At 46.8% G+C, this 20,830-nt stretch overlaps 1 protein-coding gene across 34 annotated transcripts in view; it reads left to right on the plus strand.

Moving 5' to 3' along the window:
• Positions 1-20,830, plus strand: part of CEP250 (centrosomal protein 250) — a 56,682-nt gene that overhangs the window by 13,544 nt on the left and 22,308 nt on the right. For 13 of the 34 annotated variants that reach the window (XR_014832228.1, XR_014832229.1, XR_014832224.1 and 10 more), the window contains 14 exons: positions 632-738; positions 987-1,241; positions 3,260-3,356; positions 5,086-5,187; positions 5,651-5,812; positions 6,325-6,503; positions 6,839-7,021; positions 8,809-8,953; positions 10,123-10,269; positions 11,116-11,346; positions 12,407-12,600; positions 12,821-12,948; positions 13,134-13,303; positions 20,355-20,522. Coding sequence is in view for 28 of the 34 variants with exons in the window: in XM_085003669.1 (XP_084859795.1) it covers positions 632-738; positions 987-1,241; positions 3,260-3,356; positions 5,086-5,187; positions 5,651-5,812; positions 6,325-6,503; positions 6,839-7,021; positions 8,809-8,953; positions 10,123-10,269; positions 11,116-11,346; positions 12,407-12,600; positions 12,821-12,948; positions 13,134-13,303; positions 20,355-20,522 (2,268 nt within the window). In the remaining 6 variants the exon portion in view is untranslated. Of the gene's footprint in view, positions 1-631; positions 739-986; positions 1,242-2,944; positions 3,045-3,259; positions 3,357-5,085; positions 5,188-5,650; positions 5,813-6,324; positions 6,504-6,838; positions 7,022-8,808; positions 8,954-10,122; positions 10,270-11,112; positions 11,347-12,406; positions 12,601-12,820; positions 12,949-13,133; positions 13,304-20,354; positions 20,523-20,830 lie in introns of those variants that run through there. The other 21 variants (XR_014832225.1, XM_085003678.1, XM_085003680.1 and 18 more) reach the window with 10 other exon arrangements.

The raw sequence follows: 20,830 nt of genomic DNA on the forward strand, positions 1-20,830 counted from the left end.
TCTCTGGCTGCGCTCACCACTTGATACTGGCAGCTCTGCCCTGCTTGGGCTGTCAGCTTACTTCTGTTTTTACCTGCCCAGTCGAGGTTTTGCTAGCAGGTAGCGTGACACCAAGCCACTCTGTTCCTGCATAAGGACTAGCTTAGATTTCAGATGGATCTTAAGATTTATTGCCCTCCCTCCTGGAAGTCTGCGATTGAGATGCTAAGGAGGTAACTATTGAAATTGAATGAGGAAGAAATTTTTAGAACCCAGTTAAAGGAAACTAATGTTTCCTGAGCCTTTGCTCTGGGAGGATATTATGCTGGGTGATTTACATATATCATTTAATCCTCATTTTATAGTCTGTGGTAACGTTGGTAATAGCTACCATTTGTTGAGCAGCTATTGTTTATCCTTTTCTGATCTAGCTCGAGGAAGGCCATATATCATCTCAGTCCCTTTGACCTATTGAATCCCACTGCTGACCTTATTAAACACCTCAGCACCAGCTGAATATAGACTCCCATTCATAAAGTATCCCTGTAAGCCCCTCCTTCCTTTCCCCAAGAGTCGGGAGGAATCCAAGACTCCTGTGTTGGCCAAAGATGTCCTCTGCCCTTTGATATGACCTGGGTTTCTGAACATACAGTTCTTCAAGGGCTACCTGAAAGGGGAGCATGGTCGCCTTCTCAGTCTATGGCGGGAGGTGGTGACCTTCCGACGTCACTTTCTGGAAATGAAGTCAGCCACTGACAGGTCAGTGTGGGGATAAGATGGGAGGCAGTTTGCCCCTACCCATTCTAGACTTAGGGCGGTGGGCTGCTGTAGAAGGGGGGATCAGGCTGTGGGGAGAAGGCAAAGGTGGAAGATGTGGTGGGGAGGGATAGTTTTATTGGATTCAAATGATTTTTCCTAGACCTGTTCCTCAGGCCTCACTGGGCCTGACCTCCGCACTCCCTTCTCTGGTGCCTATTGGAATCTGCTCTTTCCTTGCTTGTTCTCAGAGACCTGATGGAGCTCAAGGCTGAGCACGTGAAGCTCTCTGGGTCCCTGTTGACCTGTTGTCTGCGCTTGACTGTGGGAGCACCACAGGCCCGGGAATCCACTGGATCTGGGAGGCTGAATGGGAGTGAACCATCCCAGCTGATGCTGCTACTGTCTAAGACCCAGGAGCTGGAGAAGGAAGCCCATAAAAGGAGCCAGGAGTTAATACAGCTTAAGAGTCAAGGGGATCTGGAGAAGGCTGAGCTTCAGGATCGGTGAGATGGGCTGGGTCCTAGGAAGGGAAAGCTGAGGGAAAGGTGCCTCCCCTAGGGAGTTCGAGATAGTTGGGGGAGGGGGAGGATATGCAGATCATTCCTTCCACAGAGGGGAAGGGGATGTGCCAGAGAGAGTCGACTAATTTGAAACCCAGTGCCACAGTTGGGGCCACGTCTGCCCTCTGCCCTCAGACTCTCTTACAGCTCATTTTCTCTCCTGGTGACTTACAGAGCTGGCTGTCAATCTATCAATACCAAACTACGGAATTCCCCTTGTGGCACAATGGAAATGAACCCAACTAGTATCCATGACGATGCGGGTTTGATCCCTGGTCCTGCTCATTGGGTTAAGGATCTAGTGTTGCCATGAACTATGGTGTAGGTCACAGATGCGACTCGGATCCCACATTGCTGGGGCTCTGATGTAGGCTGGCAGCTGCAGCTCCGATTCAGCCCCTAGCCTGGGAACTTCCATATGCTGCACCTGCAGCCCTTAACAAAACAAAACAAAACAAATACCAAATTACTTGCCATTACCAGACGAGCCAAGTTCTTGCATGCCTCCCTCTGTTCTCTCTGCAGTATCCTCAAAGGCATAGTTCAAACATCACTTCTCTTTTGACCTCGATAACCTGTTAAATTACAATGTATGGTCTTTTAGGTCAGAAGACCAATGCTTGTTACAACATTGATCTCATCGATTATTTAGTTTTGGGGTATTTTTGTTTGTTTCTTGGTTAGCTTTGGTTCTTGTTTTTTTTTTTGATAAAGTAATTTTTAAACAATAAGAAGAGTAAAGATTTTAAGTAAAGCTCCATTTGAATCTCAGGGCAAAGGTCAGTTTTTACCCCATGGCTAGGGTTGTGTCACCACCTGTTGGTGGCGTAGTTGAGTTGCAGGGGTTTTTTGGTTTTGTCTTGTCTTTTTGTCTTTTTTAGGGCCACACCCATGGCATATGGAGGTTCCCAGGCTAGGGGTCTAACCACAGCTGTAGCTGCTGGCCTACACCAGAGCCACAGCAACGCCAGATCTGAGCCACGTCTGCGACCTACACCACAGCTCATGGCAACACCCGATCCTTAACCCACTGAACAAGGCCAGGGATTGAACCTGAAACCTCATGGTTCCTAGTCGGATTCATTTCTGCTGCGCCACAACAGGAACTCCATGTTGCAATTTGTCTTATTTGGGTTGTGAAGGTGCTGGGAAGCACAAGGACAGAGACCATGTCTTAGTAATTTTGTGTCCTAGTGTTTTGTACTTCACCTGCCATATAGTAGACACTCAATAAATGTTTATTGAATGATACAATAGTTAAATGAATGACCATACAGAGGATTAAGGCATCTGCAGCTCCGATTCAGCCCCTAGCCTGGGAACTTCCATATGCTGCATCTGTGGCCTCTTGAAGATGATACAGAATAAAATTAGGACTTTGAAACAAAAGATTAAGCTCCTAAATGACCTTCATTCAAGAAGTATTTATTTAGCTAACCACACAACACCAGGTACTGAGCTCTGGGATATGTTGTTAGGTGATAAAGATGTCTGGTGATTTCCCTGAACTTTGAGGTTAATTTTAGGGAGGTTGACTGTAATCTCTCCCAAATTGCCCCTCCTTTTTTCCCATCAGTCAGAATCTTGGGCTGGAGGGACATTGGGACTATCCCATGTGGCAATTCTGATATTCTTATTGGCTTCAGGATGCTTGACTTCAAGATCAAGCGGGGCCTGGAAGGGCCTGGGCCAGGGCTTTCCTTCAGCTCTCGGGCCCCCAAACACGTGTTCCAGCCCTGAGATGTGGTAAATCCCTGCATGTGTCTGAGTGGCTTTTGGATTCCCCACCCCGAATTCAAGGCTATAATGTCATGTTTTCAGGGAGTGCAGGGGTTGGGGGTGCCCAAGGGACTTTGGGGAGGCTGCAGTGGGGATGTCTGTATTGGGGCAGGGTGTGCTGCCCAGTAGCTCTGTCCACATCAGTGGGTGCCCCGGTGACCCTGCTGTGCTCTTCTCTCCAGGGTGACCGAGCTTTCTGCTCTGCTGACCCAGTCTCAGAAGCAGAATGAAGATTATGAAAAGATGGTAAAGGCTCTGAGAGAGACAATGAAGATCCTGGTACATGATCCTTTGTTCTGGGGAGGAGTCGGGTGTGGGCCTGTAGCTTCCTGTCCTCTATGGATAGAAAGTGCAGGATACCAGTTAAATATTCCCTTGATGAAATCTCCCTAAAGCTAAAGGGTAAATTTTGGTTGAATCTGAAAATTAATGAATTCATCCATTTGTTCATTTAATAAACATTAGCTGTCTACTCTCCCTACCGTATTCCTGGGGGAGCTTCCAAGGTGCACATGTGCAGTGGGCCCTCCTCCGAGACGGTGGGACACACATGAAGAGGCACCCTGGCGAAGCAGGCGGGGATGTGTAGAAAGGACTCAAAACCTAGTCATATGGGAAACAACTGAGGAGCATGGTGATGGAGAAGAAGGGGCTTGGGAGACATGATAGCTGCCTTCACATAACAGAAGGGCTGACACTGGGGAAGAGGTTGGCTTATTTAATGTTCCCCAGGGGAGTGCAAGCACTGCCAGTGACTAGAAACTACAAGGTGGTAGAGCTTGGCTACAGCTAGAGCTGTGTGGTAAACAGTCCGTCTTGTGAAGGAGTGAGGTTAGTGTCACTGGCTTAACATCTGCCAAGATATTATCAAAGGGATTTTCTAAGGTTGGATGTTAGAACCTCTGGCTTGATTCCATGTTTCCTTCCAAATGTCCTGGGATTTTCAGATCTCTGATTTTGGGTGAGTCCTGCACCCCTATCCATATGCACATGCCTAGTCTTCTCATCCAAGCTGGGATCAGCTGGGAGCCAGACTTGCTTACACCTTTGTGATTCCTTTTTGTTCAGGAATTTGCAGGCCCTACATAATGTAAATGAGTAAAATCGATTCAGCTGTAAGAATCGTGGTTTTCCAGTGGTTTCATATTTAGTTTTCGCTATAGCAGAAGACACAATCTCAACAGCAAGGAAACAGGAGTAGTGGGGACTGCAGGACCCTGAAGAATATATGTCCCATCTGGAGGAAGCATCCACTGTTCAACTTCAGTAAATTACTGCCGTGTAGGAATGGTGGCTGGTGTGGCCCATTTGTTAAGTTTTTAAGCCAGAAATTCAGATTTTTATGAATTTTTATGAATTTCATAAAATCTCTCAATTTACAAATGTTGGTTCAAATTTTGCATAGGCAAAACTAAAACATAGCTGCAGGTCTGCATCTTCTGGCCTTCACTAGCACAGTAAAGTAGGAAGAAGAGGAGGTCTTGAGAGTTTGAGTTTATTGCTGGCCTTGGGACTAGAGGTTTCTCTGGCTTAGCCTTAGGTCTCAAGCATCAATTTGATGTTCTGAGACAGCAGCCATCCTTTATCCCATGATAGCTCACATTTAATGAGCATTTGCTTTGTGCCAGACACTGTGTTAAGTAATTGACATGACATTTTTTCATTCAAGCCTCAAACAAATCTGTGGAGTAGTTGCTATTAATTATTCCCGTTTTGAAGAGAAAGAGGCTCAAAGGAGTTGCCTAAAGTTACCAAGCTAGTTAGTGATAGAGCACAATTTCTAATCTAGGCCGTCCACTTTGGAGCTCTTAATCCCTTAATCTGAACTCTTAATCACCACCTCACATTGTCTTCAGAGTCCTGGGACAGCATCAGTATTCACATGTGGTCAAGGGAAAAGTGGGGTTGACAGAGGAGACAGAATGAGAATCCAGTTGATTTGGGGTATAGAATGATAAATTACCTTCTGAGAGTTTGGCTCATAGGTTCTATTTTGTTTCTTGTGCAGGAGGCAAATCATGCAGAGTTAATGGAACATGAGGCATCTCTTAGTAGGAATGCCCAAGAGGAGAGGCTGTCTTTACAGCAAGTGATCAAGGATATAACCCAGGTACTGGGGACCCACGGTCATGCCCCATTCCTCCCCAGACTGTCACGTCCTCCCAGATGTGCCTGGAGGAGTTTGGGTTTCTGAGGATGAGTTCTGAGTCTTTGGAGATAGGAACCCTAAGGGGTAGCTAACCGTAAGATAGCAGGCCCTCTCTTACTGCCAGCTGCACGTCTCAGGCCAGCAGCTGGATTCTGGTCTTTGTTACCTCAGTAGCCTCTTCCTTCATTTATTCATGGAGTGTTCAAGAGGTACTCTAGCCTTGTCACTTTTCCTGGGTTTGGATGAGGTGAAGCATTGAAGGAACCCATTTTTTTTGCTCCTCCCCATACCCTCATCCCCCGCCCCTGGGAGAGAGGACCTGAGAAAGAAAACATCACATTTCTCCAGGCTGGAGTTGTTAGTCTTCTGATTGGATCCTAGGCCTTGGTCAGTAGGAGGGTGACCCTGCTGTGTTGGGTTTCAGGCCATGGTAGAAGAAGGGGACCATATGGCCCAAGGCTCTGGTCACGAGCACTCCTTGGACTTGGATCCTAGTGGCTTCTTCTCCCAGTTTGATTCCCAGCAGCCAGACAAGGCCCTCACTCTGGTGCGTTCTGTGTTGACTCAGAGACGCCAGGCTGTGCAGGTGAGAACCCCAGCACTCCTCTTCAGCCACAGGGATGAGTGTCTAGACTGCCTCGTGCCCTAGGCGCCCTCCCAGCCTAGACTGCCCCTTTTGCTACATGGACCAGTCATGAAGTCTTTTGTCAACACCCGGAAGTGCCCCCTAGAATCTCTGCATCTGCACAGTTGTGCTGGTGGCTCCACTTTGCAGGCAGTCTTTACCTAGCACCATACAAAGAGGGGCTCTGGGAGAGTGGGGGTGAATGTTCCCCAATTCTAAAGAGCCCGACCACACTTACCAACAACCCCCCTCCCCCAGTTGTACATTTGAAGATGATGGACGCTGAGACTTTGGGAGCCACAGAAACCAGTTATCTCTCATGCCACAACTCTACTGGCCACAACTCTATTCAAAGCTTACCCTTGTTGCACCAGCACCCAACCCCCTTGGCCCAGCCCTACTTTCAGGTTTCTGCCTTCCTTCCTTTGCCCTGACTTGTTCTCCACCTCACTTCTGTTACTGTCCCTATGCAGGACCTAAAGCAGCAGCTTTCAGGCTGTCAGGAAGCTGTGAGCTCCTTGCAGCAGCAGCATCATCAGTGGGAAGAAGAGGGTGAGGCCTTGAGACAGCGGCTGCAGAAGCTCACCGGGGAGCGGGACACCCTGGCAGGGCAGACTGTGGGCCTGCAGGGGGAGGTGGACTCTCTGAGCAGGTGAGCGGGGGCTGCTCATCCCACCCTTCCTCCCAGGCTCAGTCCTCACTTGGCCGTCTACCCATCCCATTCGTGTGTTTGGTTGGCTGACCCTGTTCCTCTCGAGACTCAGGGCTGCTCAGAGCCATCTTGCTTTGTGTTCTGTTTGTTCCTGCTCACTCAGTTTTGGGTCTTTGCAGTGATTAAAAAACAGTTTCCTGCTCAAAGGGAAGATCAGATATTCAAAGGAAACAGACACTCCTCTCCTTTGACCCTGTGATGTGTGCTTCCAAGAAGGATTTAAAATCCTTCCAAGGTTCTAAGGTTTCTGCTCACCTCTGAGCTCCTTCTTCCAGGGAGCGAGAGCTCCTGCAAAAGACCAGGGAGGAGCTGCAGCAGCAGCTGGAGGTGCTGGAGCAGGAGGCCTGGCGACTACGGAGGACAAACATGGAGCTTCAGCTGCAGGGCGACTCTGCTCAGGGCGAGAAGGAGGAGCAGCAGGAGGAGCTGCACCTGGCTGTCCGAGAACGGGAGCGCCTGTAGGTGTGACCAGCCCCCTCCTCACTCAGGCTTGATCTTCCCCTCCACACCCTTCCCTCTGAGCCCCTTCTCTTAGAAAGTGGAATAAATTGAAGCCTGGCATGTGGTGGGTTCAGATTAGCTGACTACTCCATCCTTTGCAGAAAGATGAATACAGAAGGTTCATCCAGCTTTGCCAAGCACAGAAGGTCTGATGGGCTCTGGGGAATACAGAAATAAGATACAGGCCCTGATCTCAAGCGGTTTGCAGTCTAATGGGGAAGACAGACGAATAAACTGTGGCCATATGAACTATGAGCAAAATAGAACTTCAATCTAGGTCCTCTGAGAGAACAGGCATCACAGTTAATTATTGAAAGCTTCATGGGAGATGGGGGAACCATTGGGCTGGGCCTTGACATGTTTTGATCGGTAGAGTGGGATAAGGGCTAAAGGAACAGATTAGCAAAAAAAAAGGAGGCAGAAATGTTCATGGCATGCTCAGAGGAGGCTGGGCTGGCCAAAGGGCAGGATTTAACCTGGGAAGTATGGAAGATGAACTGGTCAAGAAAAGGAATTCCAGAGTAAAGAGACCCAGTTAATCTGTAAATTCCTCAACATGATAACATAGAAAAGGCAAGGAATTTAAGGCTGGGCAAAAACTTGGTTTAAATTATGGCTCTGGGGAGTTCTCTTGTAGCTCAGTGGGTTAAGGATCTGGCAATGTCACTGCAGTGGCTTGGGTCACTGCAGTGACATAGGTTCAGTCCTTGGCCTGGGAACATCCACGAGCTGTGGGCATGTTACAAAAAAATATATATATATATGTTTTTGCCACTTGGACAGATTATTTGTACAAAGGGGATGATAATATTTACTCTGAAAGGGTCATTGAGATTAAAGCAGTGTTTTGCAAATACCAGCACAGAGCCTTGGCATATGGTAGGTCTTCAGTAACTGGTAGCAGGGACTGTATCTTCTTGCCTTTGGTACATCCCCTCCTCTCCTGTTCTCTAGCTCCTTGCACCTAATAGGCACAAAGAATAGAATATTGAGAACCACTATAAGGATCATCACTTGTGCAAGGAATGGTCTCCCCAAGAAAAAGAATAGGCAATCCACAAAGATGATTTTCTGTTTTCAAATTTAATTTAAGTTGATAATACATTTATTAATATTTATATGACTTTCAAATCAGACTCTTTTAAAAGGTATACTCAGAGAAATCTCATGGAATTCCCGTCATGGCTCAGTGGTTAACGAATCCGACTAGGAACCATGAGGTTGTGGGTTTGATCCCTGGCCTTGCTCAGTGGGTTAAGGATCTGGCATTGCCGTGAGCTGTGGTGTAGGTTGCAGAACGCAGCTCGGATCCTGTGTTGCTGTGGCTCTGGCATAGGCCAGTGGCTACGGCTCTGATTTGACCCCTAGCCTGGGAACCTCCATATGCTGCGGGAGCGGCTCAAGAAAAGGCAAAAAGACAAAAACAAAAACAAAACTCAGTCCCCTCTTGCTTCTGTGGATAACCATTTAAATTCATTTCTTATTAATTTTTCCAGTGCTGCTTTAAGCAAATATGTACACATACTCTTATTTACCCCAATTTCTATCATAAAAGGTAGTGCACTGCATATACTGTTCTGCACCTTGCTTTTTTCATGTTCTATGTCTTGGAGATCTTTCCTTATCAGTTTTTAGAGATCTTTCTTCATTCTTCTGCTTTATAAAGGCAATTATATTCCTGTTATCTTTTGGGGTGTGGCCACTACCTGAGATTTCCTCAAGCCCCCTCTCTTTCCCATCTTAGTCAGGAGATGCTGGCGAGCCTGGAAGCCAAACAGTCAGAATCTCTCAGTGAACTGATCACCCTTCGGGAAGCCCTGGAGTCTAGTCGCCTAGAAGGGGAGTTGCTGAGGCAAGAGCAAACAGAAGTGACTGCTGTGCTAGCAAAGGTGCGTGGGCCTTGCCTTCCTGGCTGGGTGGGCGGGTGGCTCAGAGATTTGTATTTCTAGGAAAAGGGCATGCAGCCTGCCTCATTCTTCATCCTGCAAGCTGTGGCCCTTCCTGCCTCTTCCCTCACTTCTGCTTTGGGGTTCTGTTCCTCCCAACTGACTTTCTATATTGGAATTAGAATGGTTTACATTCCTTTTTTTTTTTTTTTGGCTGCACCCACAGTTCGTGGATGTTCCCAGGCCAGGGATCATACCCTTGCCACAGCAGCAACCCAAGCCACTATAGTCACAATGCTGGATCCTTAACCTACTGCAACCCAAGGGAACTCCCTAGAATGGTTTTCTAAAGTATAAATCTGGTTATATCAATCGCTTTTCTAAAACCATTCAGTGGTGTCCCAGCTCCTTGGTGCCACATTCCACCTGCTCAAAACTGTTTCTAGCTTCCTCTTCCCTCCAGATTCCTGTCTTAATAAACTCTTAACTCTTAATAAACCTTCACTCCTGCCACACAGCACTAATTGCATTCTCAGTTCTACCTCCTCTTTTGTGACTTTTAATACTTTGACCACCTCTTTCCTCTTCTTTTAACCACGCAATGTTCCTTATCCCTCGGTGCCCAACTGAAGTGTCAGCTCTCCTATCAGGCATTTTGGATTTTCCCAAACTGAATTAATGCTTTCTTTGAGGTCCCAGGGCACTTTGTGCCTACATTGTCTATGGTATTGTTATAGTTGTAGAAGTTTATACATCCTGATGTCTGTACCTCTGTACTGAGTTCCTCTTTTATGCCTCAATGAATGAATGAATGAAGAGGAGAGTTGTTTAGAATGTAAGGGAAGAGGTGTTCCCGCTATGGTGGAACAGGATCGGCGGTATCTCAAGAGCACAGTGACACAGGTTCAATCCCTGGCCCAGCACAGTAGGTTAAGGATCTGGCGTTGCCGCAGCTGCAGCATAGGTGGCAATGGCAACTGCAGCTCGGATCTGATCCCTGGCCTGGAAACTCCATATGCTGTAGGGTGGCTGAAAAAGACCAAAGACTGTAAAGGAAGGAATGAAGTATTAGCTGATCTCTGTACAAGGGAAGCAGCAGGTGTTGGGAATGTGAGCTGCTCACTGTTGCAGGAAAACTGGAAAAGGAAACTCTTTAACCCTCTTGTTTTTAGGCAGAACAGTCTATTGTGGAGCTGTCAAGTTCTGAGAACAGCCTGAAGGCTGAGGTAGCTGATCTTCGGGCTGCAGCTGTCAAGCTCAGTGCCTTAAATGAGGCTTTGGCCTTAGATAAAGTTGGACTGAACCAGCAGCTTCTCCAGGTGAGCAAAGATTTCTCTGATCCACTGGGTAGGGCTGAACTCCAACCAAGGGCAAGCAGTGACAGACAAAGCTAATGCCTATGACAAGGAAGAGTTCTTCAGTGGATCAGCATGAGACAGATCAGCTCCCAAATGTAGTCCTGGAATGAGTGAAAGGAACGTTTACAGTACAGAATACAGCAGAGACTATAAGACCTAGGTTCAGCCATTAAAAATAGACCCCTGGTGGAGTTCCCTGGTAGCTCAGCAGGTTAATGATCTGGCCTTGTCACTGTAGTAGCTCTGGTCGCTGCTGTGACGTGGGTTCAATCCTTGACCAGAACTTCCGTATGCCACACATGTGACCAAAAAAAAAAAAAAAATAGACCCCTTTTACATCTGCAGCAGAACCACCTTTGGGCTTTAAGGTAAGATCATCAGGACTAGGAAGAAGGCCCATGGCCTCTAGAAGGAAGGACATGGTTTTTAATCCTATTGTTTGAGATACCAGCAACCACCAGAAAAGGATCTGCTAAAGAGCCTAAATCTCAAAGAATCTCCCCTAGAGTTTGCAAATTTAACATGTCTCTTCACTACCCTTCCTCCCTTGAGCCCCAGAAATAATCTATGTTCCCTTACACAGAATTCTGAGGACAGGATTTTGCCTTTTTTACCTGTTCCCAGCATCAACCCATCTAGTACTTGGAATAAAGGTCCTAGACCGAATGAGTGCTCAGTCCCCATCTCTTATAAGCACTCCCATGTTTATCTTTGAGCAGATGATGTCTCACTTGTATTTCCCTCTCAGCACTTCATCTCTAAACTGTAACCCTTTGCCTTTGATGCCCTTCCCTTTTTGGCCAGTAGTTAGAACAGCAGAACCAGTCTGTGTGCAGCAGGATGGAGGCAGCAGAGCAGGCAAGAAGCGCTTTGCAGGTGGGCCTGGCAGAGGTGGAGAGGAGCAGGGAAGCGCTGTGGGAAAAGAACACTTACCTGGAGGCTCAGCTGCAAAAAGCAGAGGCGGCCAGGGCTGAGCTGCAGGCAGATCTCAGGGGCGTCCAGGAAGAGAAGGAAGAAATTCAAGAGAAACTAAGCGAGGTGAGAAGACAAAACTGCTACTGTCCCATTGAAGTATAAGGCATGCTCACTGTCAAAAATGAAAATACTAGGAGTTCCCGTCGTGGCACAGAGGTTAATGACTCCGACTAGGAACCATGAGGTTGTGGGTTCGGTCCCTGCCCTTGCTCAGTGGGTTAATGATCTGGCGTTGCCGTGAACTGTGGTGTAGGTTGCAGATGCGGCTCAGATCCCGCGTTGCTGTGGCTCTGGTGTAGGGCGGAGACTACAGCTCTGATTAGACCCCTAACCTGGGAACCTCCATATGCCGCGGGAGCGGCCCAAGAAATAGCAAAAAGACGGAAAAAAAAAAAAAAAAGAATTAAAAAAATAAATGAAAATACTATAGAGATGATTCAGAAAGGGGAACATCTTACTTCCTAGAAATGACTAGTTTGGGTATATTTTCCGGTTTTTTGAACTCCTGGAGGAATCCTCCAGATTCCCTACTGCTTCACATCCATCAGTTTGAATTAGATGCCTCTCCTATGCTCTGATAGTACCTTATGTTTTTTCAACTACCACAGTCTTTATGCCGTATTTATGTTTACATGTCTCTACCATTAGATCGAACGCTCCTTGAAGGCAAGGCTATTTCTTACTAGTTTTTATTCCTCCAGTTTTTAGCACAATGTCTAACACATAACAGGGGATTCACCAAGTTTTTTCTGAACCAGTGACCCAAACTTCTCATGCTCTAAGAGTTACACATAACTAATCTCCCGTCTCAGAGTCCCTTTCTCAGGGCCCCAATCACTTTCTTCGTGGTATTGTGTATGTGTCTTGCTTCTCCTTAAGACTAAAAGCTCCTTAGAGGTAGATCTCTTGCTGTTTCTGGGGCAGGGGGCTCTATGGGTTGGTCAGAGAAATGGATAAATGGCACTTCATATGCATAGACAATGCTCAGGGCTCTGAGATTTGAAATGCTGGGATTAGAATTTCTGAAGAGCCAGTGGCCCTACTCTGGGGATGGCAGCCCTGGGAGCGGGAGTTGGGGGGGGTCCTGCCTCTGCTCTGTATCTCATCAATTACTTCCCCTCAGGCACATCACCAGCAGGAGGCAGTCTCAGTTCAGATGGAGCAGCTGCGTCAGGAGGCAAAGCGGCAGGAAGAGGTGCTCGCCCGGGAAGTCCAGGAGAAGGAGGCTCTGGTGCGGGAAAAGGCGGCTCTTGAAGTGCGGCTGCAGGCTGTGGAGCGGGACCGGCAGGACCTCTCTGAACAACTGCTGGGGCTCAGGTAGAGCCAGACCCAGTTTCACCAGGGGCAGAGAGAGCTTTGCAAGGCAAAGGGTAGCCAGCTTAGTTCCCTGCCCAGAGTATATGGGTTCTAAATGAGTTATGAATGTGTAATTGCCCCATTAACTTCTCTGGATGGCCAGTAGTTAGAACCCACCTCCTCTTAAGGAAGGGTAAGGGGCTTCTTGGGTAAGAACTCTCCTGATTCCTGAACCTGACAGCTCGGCCAAGGAGCTTCTGGAGAACAGTCTGTTTGAGGCCCAGCAACAGAATTCTCTGATAGAAGTCACCAAGGGGCAGCTGGAGGTCCAGATTCAAACTATCACTCAAGCCAAGGAGGTAATCCAAGGTGAGACCCGACCTGGGATGGGCACACTTCATCCGTGGGGATGTCAAAAGCCAGGGAGACAGTGGGAAGCTATTGGAGCCAGGCCCAGGGCTTCTGAGATGGGAGTTACTCATGAGAGAGGAGAGAAAGGAGTGAAAGGTGGAGAGCAGAGGCTCAGAGATCAGATCCTGTCCCTGGTGTCTTAGGGGAAGTGAGGTGCCTACAGCTGGAACTGGATACTGAACGGAGCCGGGCAGAACAGGAGCGGGATGCTGCAACCAAACAGCTGGCCCAGGCTGAGCAAGAGGGGCAGACCGCCCTGCAGCAGCAGAAGTCAGCCCATGAGGAGGAAGTGAAGGGGCTCCAGGAAAAATGGGTAGGTAGTGGATGTGGCCAGGAGATGGGAGAGACAGACCTGGCCTCCTGTCAGTGAGTGCTCCACCTGTTGACTCGTGGACCAGATATTGCTGCCTATAAGAGTGAAATCTGAACAGGACTAGTTTGGTTGGTCACCAAGGTACAACATCCAGCTTCCAGCTATTATAATATATGAAAAACACTGATGATAATTGTTGGCATATAGTAACCTCTATATTTGTGTTAGCTATTATTATTGTTACTATTTTTGTAGGTAGAGAGAATTAAGAGTGGATCCTGGCCAGTGTTGCCATGAGCTGTGGTATAGGTCACAGACGTGGCTCAGATCTGTTGTTGCTGTGGCTTTGGCATAAGCTGGCAGCAAAGAGCTCCAATTAGGCCCCTAGCCTGGGAACCTCCATATGCTGCACGTGCGGCCCTAAAAGGACAAAAGACAAAAAAAAAAAAAAAAAGTGGGTCCTGGGATGTAGGATTGATAAAATGGCTCCAGGGTATAAAGGGAGCCTATTCTCACCAAATTCAAAACTGTGTTTCTTTTGATTTTTACTTATATAATTTAGTCCATCTGCTTTTATTATGAGTATATTTAGATTTATTTCCACCATCCTGTGCTGTTTATCTTGCCTCTACCTTTTGGGGAGGGGAGATCACCTTTCTTAACTTCTTTTAGAGGGTTAAATTGGATGATTAAAAAATTGTATTCTTTTCTCCCCTCTTTTTTTCTCTCTGTTACTTTTTTTTTGGTCTTTTTAGGGCCAAACCCGCAGCATATGGAGGTTCCCAGGCTAGGGGTCCAGTCGGAGCTGTAGCTGCCGGCCTACACCACAGCCACAGCAACACCAGATACAAGCCACATCTTCGACCTACACCACAGCTCATGGTAACGCTGGATCCTTAACCCACTGCGTGAGGCCAGGGATCGAACCCACATCCTCATGGATACTTGTCAGTTCGTTAAACTGCTGCGCCACGACGGGAGCTCCTCTCTCTGCTACTTTGGATGATGTATACTTTGTTTTTATTCTTTTAGTTCTTTAATATTTTAAATAGCATACTTAAAAGCTCAAGTTAGGAGTTCCCGTTCTGGCTCAGTGGTAATGAACCCAATTAGTCCATGAGGTTGGGGGTTCAATCCCTGGCCTTGCTCAGTGGGTTAAGAATTTGGCATTGGCATGAGCTGTGGTATAGATTGTAGACGTGGCTCGGATCTGTTGTTGCCATGGCTGTGTCATGCACCAGCAGCTGCAGCTCCGATTTCACTCCTAGACTGGGAGCTTCCACATGCTGCAGGTGAGCCCCTAAAAAGCAAAAAAAAAAAAAAAATCAAGTTAATCAGTGTATTTTTTCCTGAATGAAACAAGGACCATAGAACATTTTACCTATATTTTTATCCTTTTCACCTGTGTCTAATCTGCTATACAGTCTATTCACCAAGTTTTAAATTTTACTTATTAAATATTTTATTTCTTGATGTTCTGTTTAGTTATTTTTTCAGATCTTTATGGTCATTTTTTTGTGTCTTTTCCCTACTTGGTATTTTCAGTCCCCTCTTTTATTCTTTAAGCACATGAAACTTACTTCTATGCTGTCTAATAACTCCAACAACTAAGATCTTTTTGAGTCTGTTTCCACTGACTCTTATTCATGGCCTTGGTCCCTATGTGTTTTGTGATTCTTGAATTGGAGCTCATTTTCTCTGGAAATGTTTCTGTGAGAATCCATCTAGGCCTGAGGTGACGGAGATTTTGCTCAGAAATTTGCTTTTGCTTCTAGAGGAAGCTGAAGGACTAGCATCTCATGAGTGCCTTGAAGTAGAATTTCTGTATAAAGTGTTTTGGGCCTTATTCGGGCCTTGAACCCACATGAAGACCAGCTTATTTTTATGGTGATGAATTCTCATGGGATATATATATATATATTTTTTTTTTTTTTGGTCTTTTGTTGTTGTTGCTATTTCTTGGGCTGCTCCCGCGGCATATGGAGGTTCCCAGGCTAGGGGTTGAATCGGAGCTGTAGCCACCGGCCTACGCCAGAGCCACAGCAACGCGGGATCCGAGCCGCGTCTGCAACCTACACCACAGCTCACAGCAACGCCGGATCGTTAACCCACTGTGCAAGGGCAGGGACCGAACCCGCAACCTCATGGTTCCTAGTCGGATTCGTTAACCACTGCGCCACGACGGAACTCCAGATCCTCTATATTTCACTGGCCCCCTTTTCTTTTCCTTTTTTTTTTTTTTTTTTGGCTGCACCTGAAGCATATGGAAGTTCCCAGGCCAGGGATGGAATCCGAACGACAGCTGCAACTTATGTCACAGCTGTGGCAATGCTGGATCTGGCCACGACGGGAACTCCCTATATATATATTTTTTTTAATTTATTTTTAACCCTGCATGAAGGTTAAAACAAACAAATTTCCTTGCTATTCCCTTATGTAGGGTGTTTTGTTTTCCTTCTCCCTCACTTTCTCTCTTTCCCCTTTTCTTCCCTCTGTCTCCCCTCTGTCTCAGGTTTATCTTTTTCCTGGAGACTATAACCTAGGGCTGGACGAGTGTTTCTGTGAGGGGCCACAGTGGGCCTTGCAGATCCCACAGTCTCTGTCACAGTTACTCTTCTCTGCTGCTCTAGTGCAAAAGCAGCCACAGACAGCAAATGCAAATGAGCCTGGCTCTGTTCCAATACAACTTTATGACTGGACACTGAAGTTTGAATTTTGTATAATCTTCACATGTCACAAAGTCTTTTTCTTCTTTTGACTTCTTTCAATCATTAAAAATGTAAAAGCCAGAGTTCCCTTCTGGCTCAGCAGGTTAAGGATCCGGTGCTGTCCCTGCAGCGGCTTGGGTCTGCTGCTCTGGTTTGGTTCAGTCTCTGGCCTAGGAACCAACACATGCTGCAGGCATGCCAAAAAGAAAAAAAAAAGTAAAAACCACTCTTAGCTCACAGGCAATACAGCAACAGGAGGCAGACCAGATTTGGCCCACATGCCATGGTTCCCTGACCCCTGGCCCAGCCCTTTGGAGGTCCAGCCTTATGTGGAATCTCCTATTGGACTTTGTCTTGTTTTCTTTCCCCACATAGTGAGAAAATGAATTTCACAGTTACTAGGTATTGCAGGTGCCTCTGGTTCTGTGCTCATTTCCTTCCTTAGATCACTAGTCTTGCTTTGATTTGGGCTCCAATGAAGTTTTCATTATTTTTCCACTGGCTCAGCGACACATTAAAATATATGCTTAGTAGTTGGGCTTTTTATGTGGTGGTGTTTTTTTTTTTCCTGCTGTTTTGCAGGTGGAGGGTTTAAGAGATCTTGGATGTCAGATTTCTGGAAATGGAAGTTGACTTGTGCTTTGTGTATCTGTGATTTGACTGTTGTTATAAGGCAGACTTGTTGGCAAGATGATAGCCAGAAATTTGCTTGTTTTTAGAATTATGTGTCTAGATACGGTAGGTATTTGAAAATATTTATTGAATGACCAGTGTCCAGAGGCAGTTCGGTTTCTCAGCAAAAAATCAGGCATACCACCCACTGAAAACCTTACAGGTAAAAGAAGGCATAAAACTTGTGAGTGATGACTTACACCTGACGTGGCCTTGATTTCCGTGGAAGGACTGACCATCTCATGGCTACACCTGCATAGGAGGTCCTCTTCCATCTTTCTTTTCTTCTTATTCATAGAATCCCCTTGGCTTCTGATTGACTTTGTGATCCCTCTACTGATTGAGAGGGTTGATTGCCCTCATAACTCTTGAGAGTCTCTTTTTTGGTTTTTTGTTGACTGCACTCTCGGCATGTGAAAGTTCCTGGGCCAGGGATCAAATCCATGCCACCACAGCAGCCCAAGGCACTGCAGTGACAATATCAGATCCTTAACCCACTGAACCACAAGAGAACTCCAAGAGTCTGTTAGTTTTAATGATGACTTCCTTCTCCTGGAATCTTAACAATTAGAAAAACTCTTAGGGGTTATATATTCTCCATGCCTGAATCTGCTTTCATAGTAGTGATAGTGGATACTTATTGGGTACTTCCCATGCCAGCTGCCATATTGAATGCCATTCACATTATTTAAATAGTCTACACAAGCACCTACTGAGGAAACTGAGACTTAGAGAAGGCACTCAGGGTTACCTCGCTAATAAGTGGTACAGCAGAGATTAACCATTTCTCAGCATCTCTGCTCTGTCCACTCGACAACATCCCTTCTGAGGGTTGCTTGGCTTCTGTTGTATTCCATGAATAGCTGCCCATTTCTTTTTAGATAGATCTAGCTATTAGAAAATTATTCCTTGCAGAGTTCCTACTGAGGCTCAACAGATTAAGATACCGACTAGTATCCATGAGGATACAAGTTTGATCCCTGGCCTCGCTCATTAGGTTAAGGATCTGGCATTGCTGTGAGCTGTGGTGTAGGTCACAGATGTGGCTTGGATCTGATGTGGCTCAGATCTGGTGTGGCTGTGGCGTAGGCCAGCAGCCACAGCTCCGATTTGACCCCCTAGCCTGAGAACTTCCATATGCCGCAGGTGCGGACCTAAAAAGACAAAAAAAAAAAGAAAGAAAGAAAGAAAGAAAAGAAGGAAACAAATTATTCCTTATGTTGAGCCAAAATCTATTACCTGAACAAAATCAGTCTTATATTTGCTTGAAATTTGCTTTTTATTTTTTTGGACTAATATACTTTATTCTGATATCTTCTCTAATCTTAGGAGGAAGCATTTTTTTCCCCATGCTTTCAAGTTCCTCCCTCAGCATGGCTGTTTTCCTCTAGACATGTTGCACATCACACATGAACCAGAGTGCAGAGTATTCTGATCCACTCTAACCAGCAACACTTGACTGTTACTTCCTGGGCATCACAGAGTTAGCTCTTCTGGTAGCTATGACACACCGCTAACTCATGAGCAAATAAATCAGTTTTGGGTTTTTTTTGTTTTTTTTTTTTCTTTTTTGGCCACCCCAAGGCATATGGAGTTCCCGGATCAGGGATCAGATCTGTGCCAAAATTTCAGCCTAAATCGCAGCTGCGGCAATGAAGGATTCTTAACCCATTGTGCCCGGCAGGGGATCGAACCTGCATCCCAGAGCTCCAGAGACTACCAATCCTGTTGTGCCACAGTGGGAACTCCATAAGTCAAGTTTTTTGTAAAAAGTACTTACTACTATTAAAATTCATCTTTCTGGGGTTTCTGGCACCATGGGATCAGCAATATCTCTGGAGCCCTGGGATGTAGGTTTGATCCCCCACCTGGCACAGTGGGTTAAGGATCCTGCATTACCACAGCTGTGGCATAGGTCACAACTGTGGCTCAGATATGATCCCTGGCCTGGCAACTCCGTATGCAAAAAAAAAAAAGGAAAGAAAATTCATCTTTCCCATATTCTTACAGTTGGCCTCTTGAACCAGAGTGTGCCATTTGATAGTCATAGCTGTTCTGTAACTGTGGTGTTATAAATTGATGTTCTTAAGCATCTTAAGAGTCCAGTAGCTGAAGTGTGATTCATTCGAGCAATGTTGAGTACTTACTGTATGTCAGGCACAGTGCTGGGTGTTGAGGATATAGCTGAGAGTGAAGTCCATGTAGTTCTCCTAATGGAGCTTAAAATCTTGGGGGAGCATAGGTATTAAATGAGTGAGTAAGGGATTATGGAAGTTCTATGAAGAAAAAGTGCTGGGTGTTAGAAGAATAACAAGGGGGACCGTTTTGAGTATATGGCCTAGGAAGGTGTCCCTGAAGAAGTGTTATTTAAGCTGTGAATGGCCATGGGGTGGGAAGAGTGGTCCAGGTAGAAGGAAAGCATGAGTAAAGGCCTTAAGGAGTGGAGATGTGTGGTGTTTTCAAGGACCTGAAAGGAGGCCCATGCAGCCAGAGTGTAGCAAGTGAGGGGAGAGTGCACAAGGCGGTGTTGGAAAGGGGCTAAGCACCAGAGGCATTCCCACTCCTGGGTGGGTAACTGCAGACTTACATACATTTTAAAGGAAAGGTAACATCCATAGCTGTTAGCTGCTGAGCACTTTCTGTGTGCTAAGCACCACCTTAAGTGCTTTACGTGGCTTGCCTCACTCCTCAAAGCAACCATAGGCATATACTCTTGTTATCTCCATTTTTTGTCTTTTTAAGGCCACACCCATGGCATATGGATATTCCCAGGCTAGGGATCAAATTGGAGCTACAGCTGCCGGCCTACCCACAGCCACGGCAAGATGCAAGATCCAGGCTGCACCTGTGACCTATACCACAGCCACAGCAATGCCGGATCCTTAACCCACTGAGCAAGGCCCGGGATGGAACCCAAATCCACATGGATACTAGTCGGGTTCGTTACCACTGAGCCACAGTGGGAACTCCACTAGTCAGGTTTTTAACCCACTGAGCCGCAACGGGAACTCCTCATCCCCATTTTTATAGATGAGGAAACTGAGGCACAGAGATGCAATAGAAATTACCTGAGGTCACACTAGTAGTGTTGGGTTAAAGACTGTAACCCAGGCAGCCCAGCTCCAGAGCCCTTCCCACCATCCTGACATCCTGATGGCCAGGCTGGGTTGGTCTGGGAGATCAGGGAAGCTTTGGTCACTGGTGGATCTCTAGGAGGACCAGGATGCCCCATCCTAAAGCTCTTATTTGTGTTGGAGACATCCTAGCTAGGAGCGGCATGGCTTTTTGGGAGGCTAACCCTGCCATCCTGACCAGGAGGGGGCAGCAGACGGCGAGCCTGCCACCTCAGTGCACTTTTACAACCAACCATGACGCAGTTGCTTTAGAATAACAGATATTTGTAGCTCTTATTAAGGACAGTTGCACTTTAGAGAACACTTTTATGTGTATTATATCATTTGATCTTTTATAAATCTCATTTGATTCTCATAGAATTTGGTAAGGTAGGCAAGGCAAGGATTAGCCTCACCTCACAGGTGAGGAAACAGGCATAGGGAGCAAGGGACCAAGGTCACACAGCAGGAGAGCTGTCGACTTCTTACTCTAGCCCAGTTCTTCTGCCTCCTCTCCTTGCTCATGTGGGCCCCGTGGTGTTTACTTTATGTGCCCAGGAGAAAGAGCGTGCCTGGCACCAGCAGGAACTGGATAAGGCTCTGAAGAGCCTTGAGAGGGAGAAAACGGAGCTGGAAATGAGGCTGAGGGAGCAGCAGGCAGAAACAGAGGCCATGCGGACGCAGAGGGAAGAAGAACGGGCTGAGGCTGAGAGCACCCTGCGCCAGGTGGGAAGCTGGGAGGACTGGCTGTGCTGCCACCCTGTGATATCCTTCCTACCTTTGGCCACTTCCTTTTCCACTCCCAAGAGAGGTGCTGCAGGGCCTTCCAAGAGAGAACATAGCTCCCACTCTGCGGCCCATGAGCAGGTGATCGGTACTGTTAGCTGCAGGGCCTCAGTATATCGTATTTCCTGAGGGCGGGCTGACTTTTACCACATCCTGTCAGCTTGCAAACCAGTGGCAGTCTTCACACTTCCTGGTTCTCAACCAGTGGGTCCAGATCTTCCTTTGCCCTCTGCCCCTACCCCGTTTGC

This window comes from Sus scrofa, chromosome 17 (assembly GCF_054392235.1).
Source record: "Sus scrofa isolate SSC_HxYL_T2T_F1_AM1 chromosome 17, Sscrofa_HxYL_maternal_Yorkshire_Landrace_v2.0, whole genome shotgun sequence".
In the NCBI taxonomy this organism is placed as follows: domain Eukaryota; kingdom Metazoa; phylum Chordata; class Mammalia; order Artiodactyla; family Suidae; genus Sus; species Sus scrofa.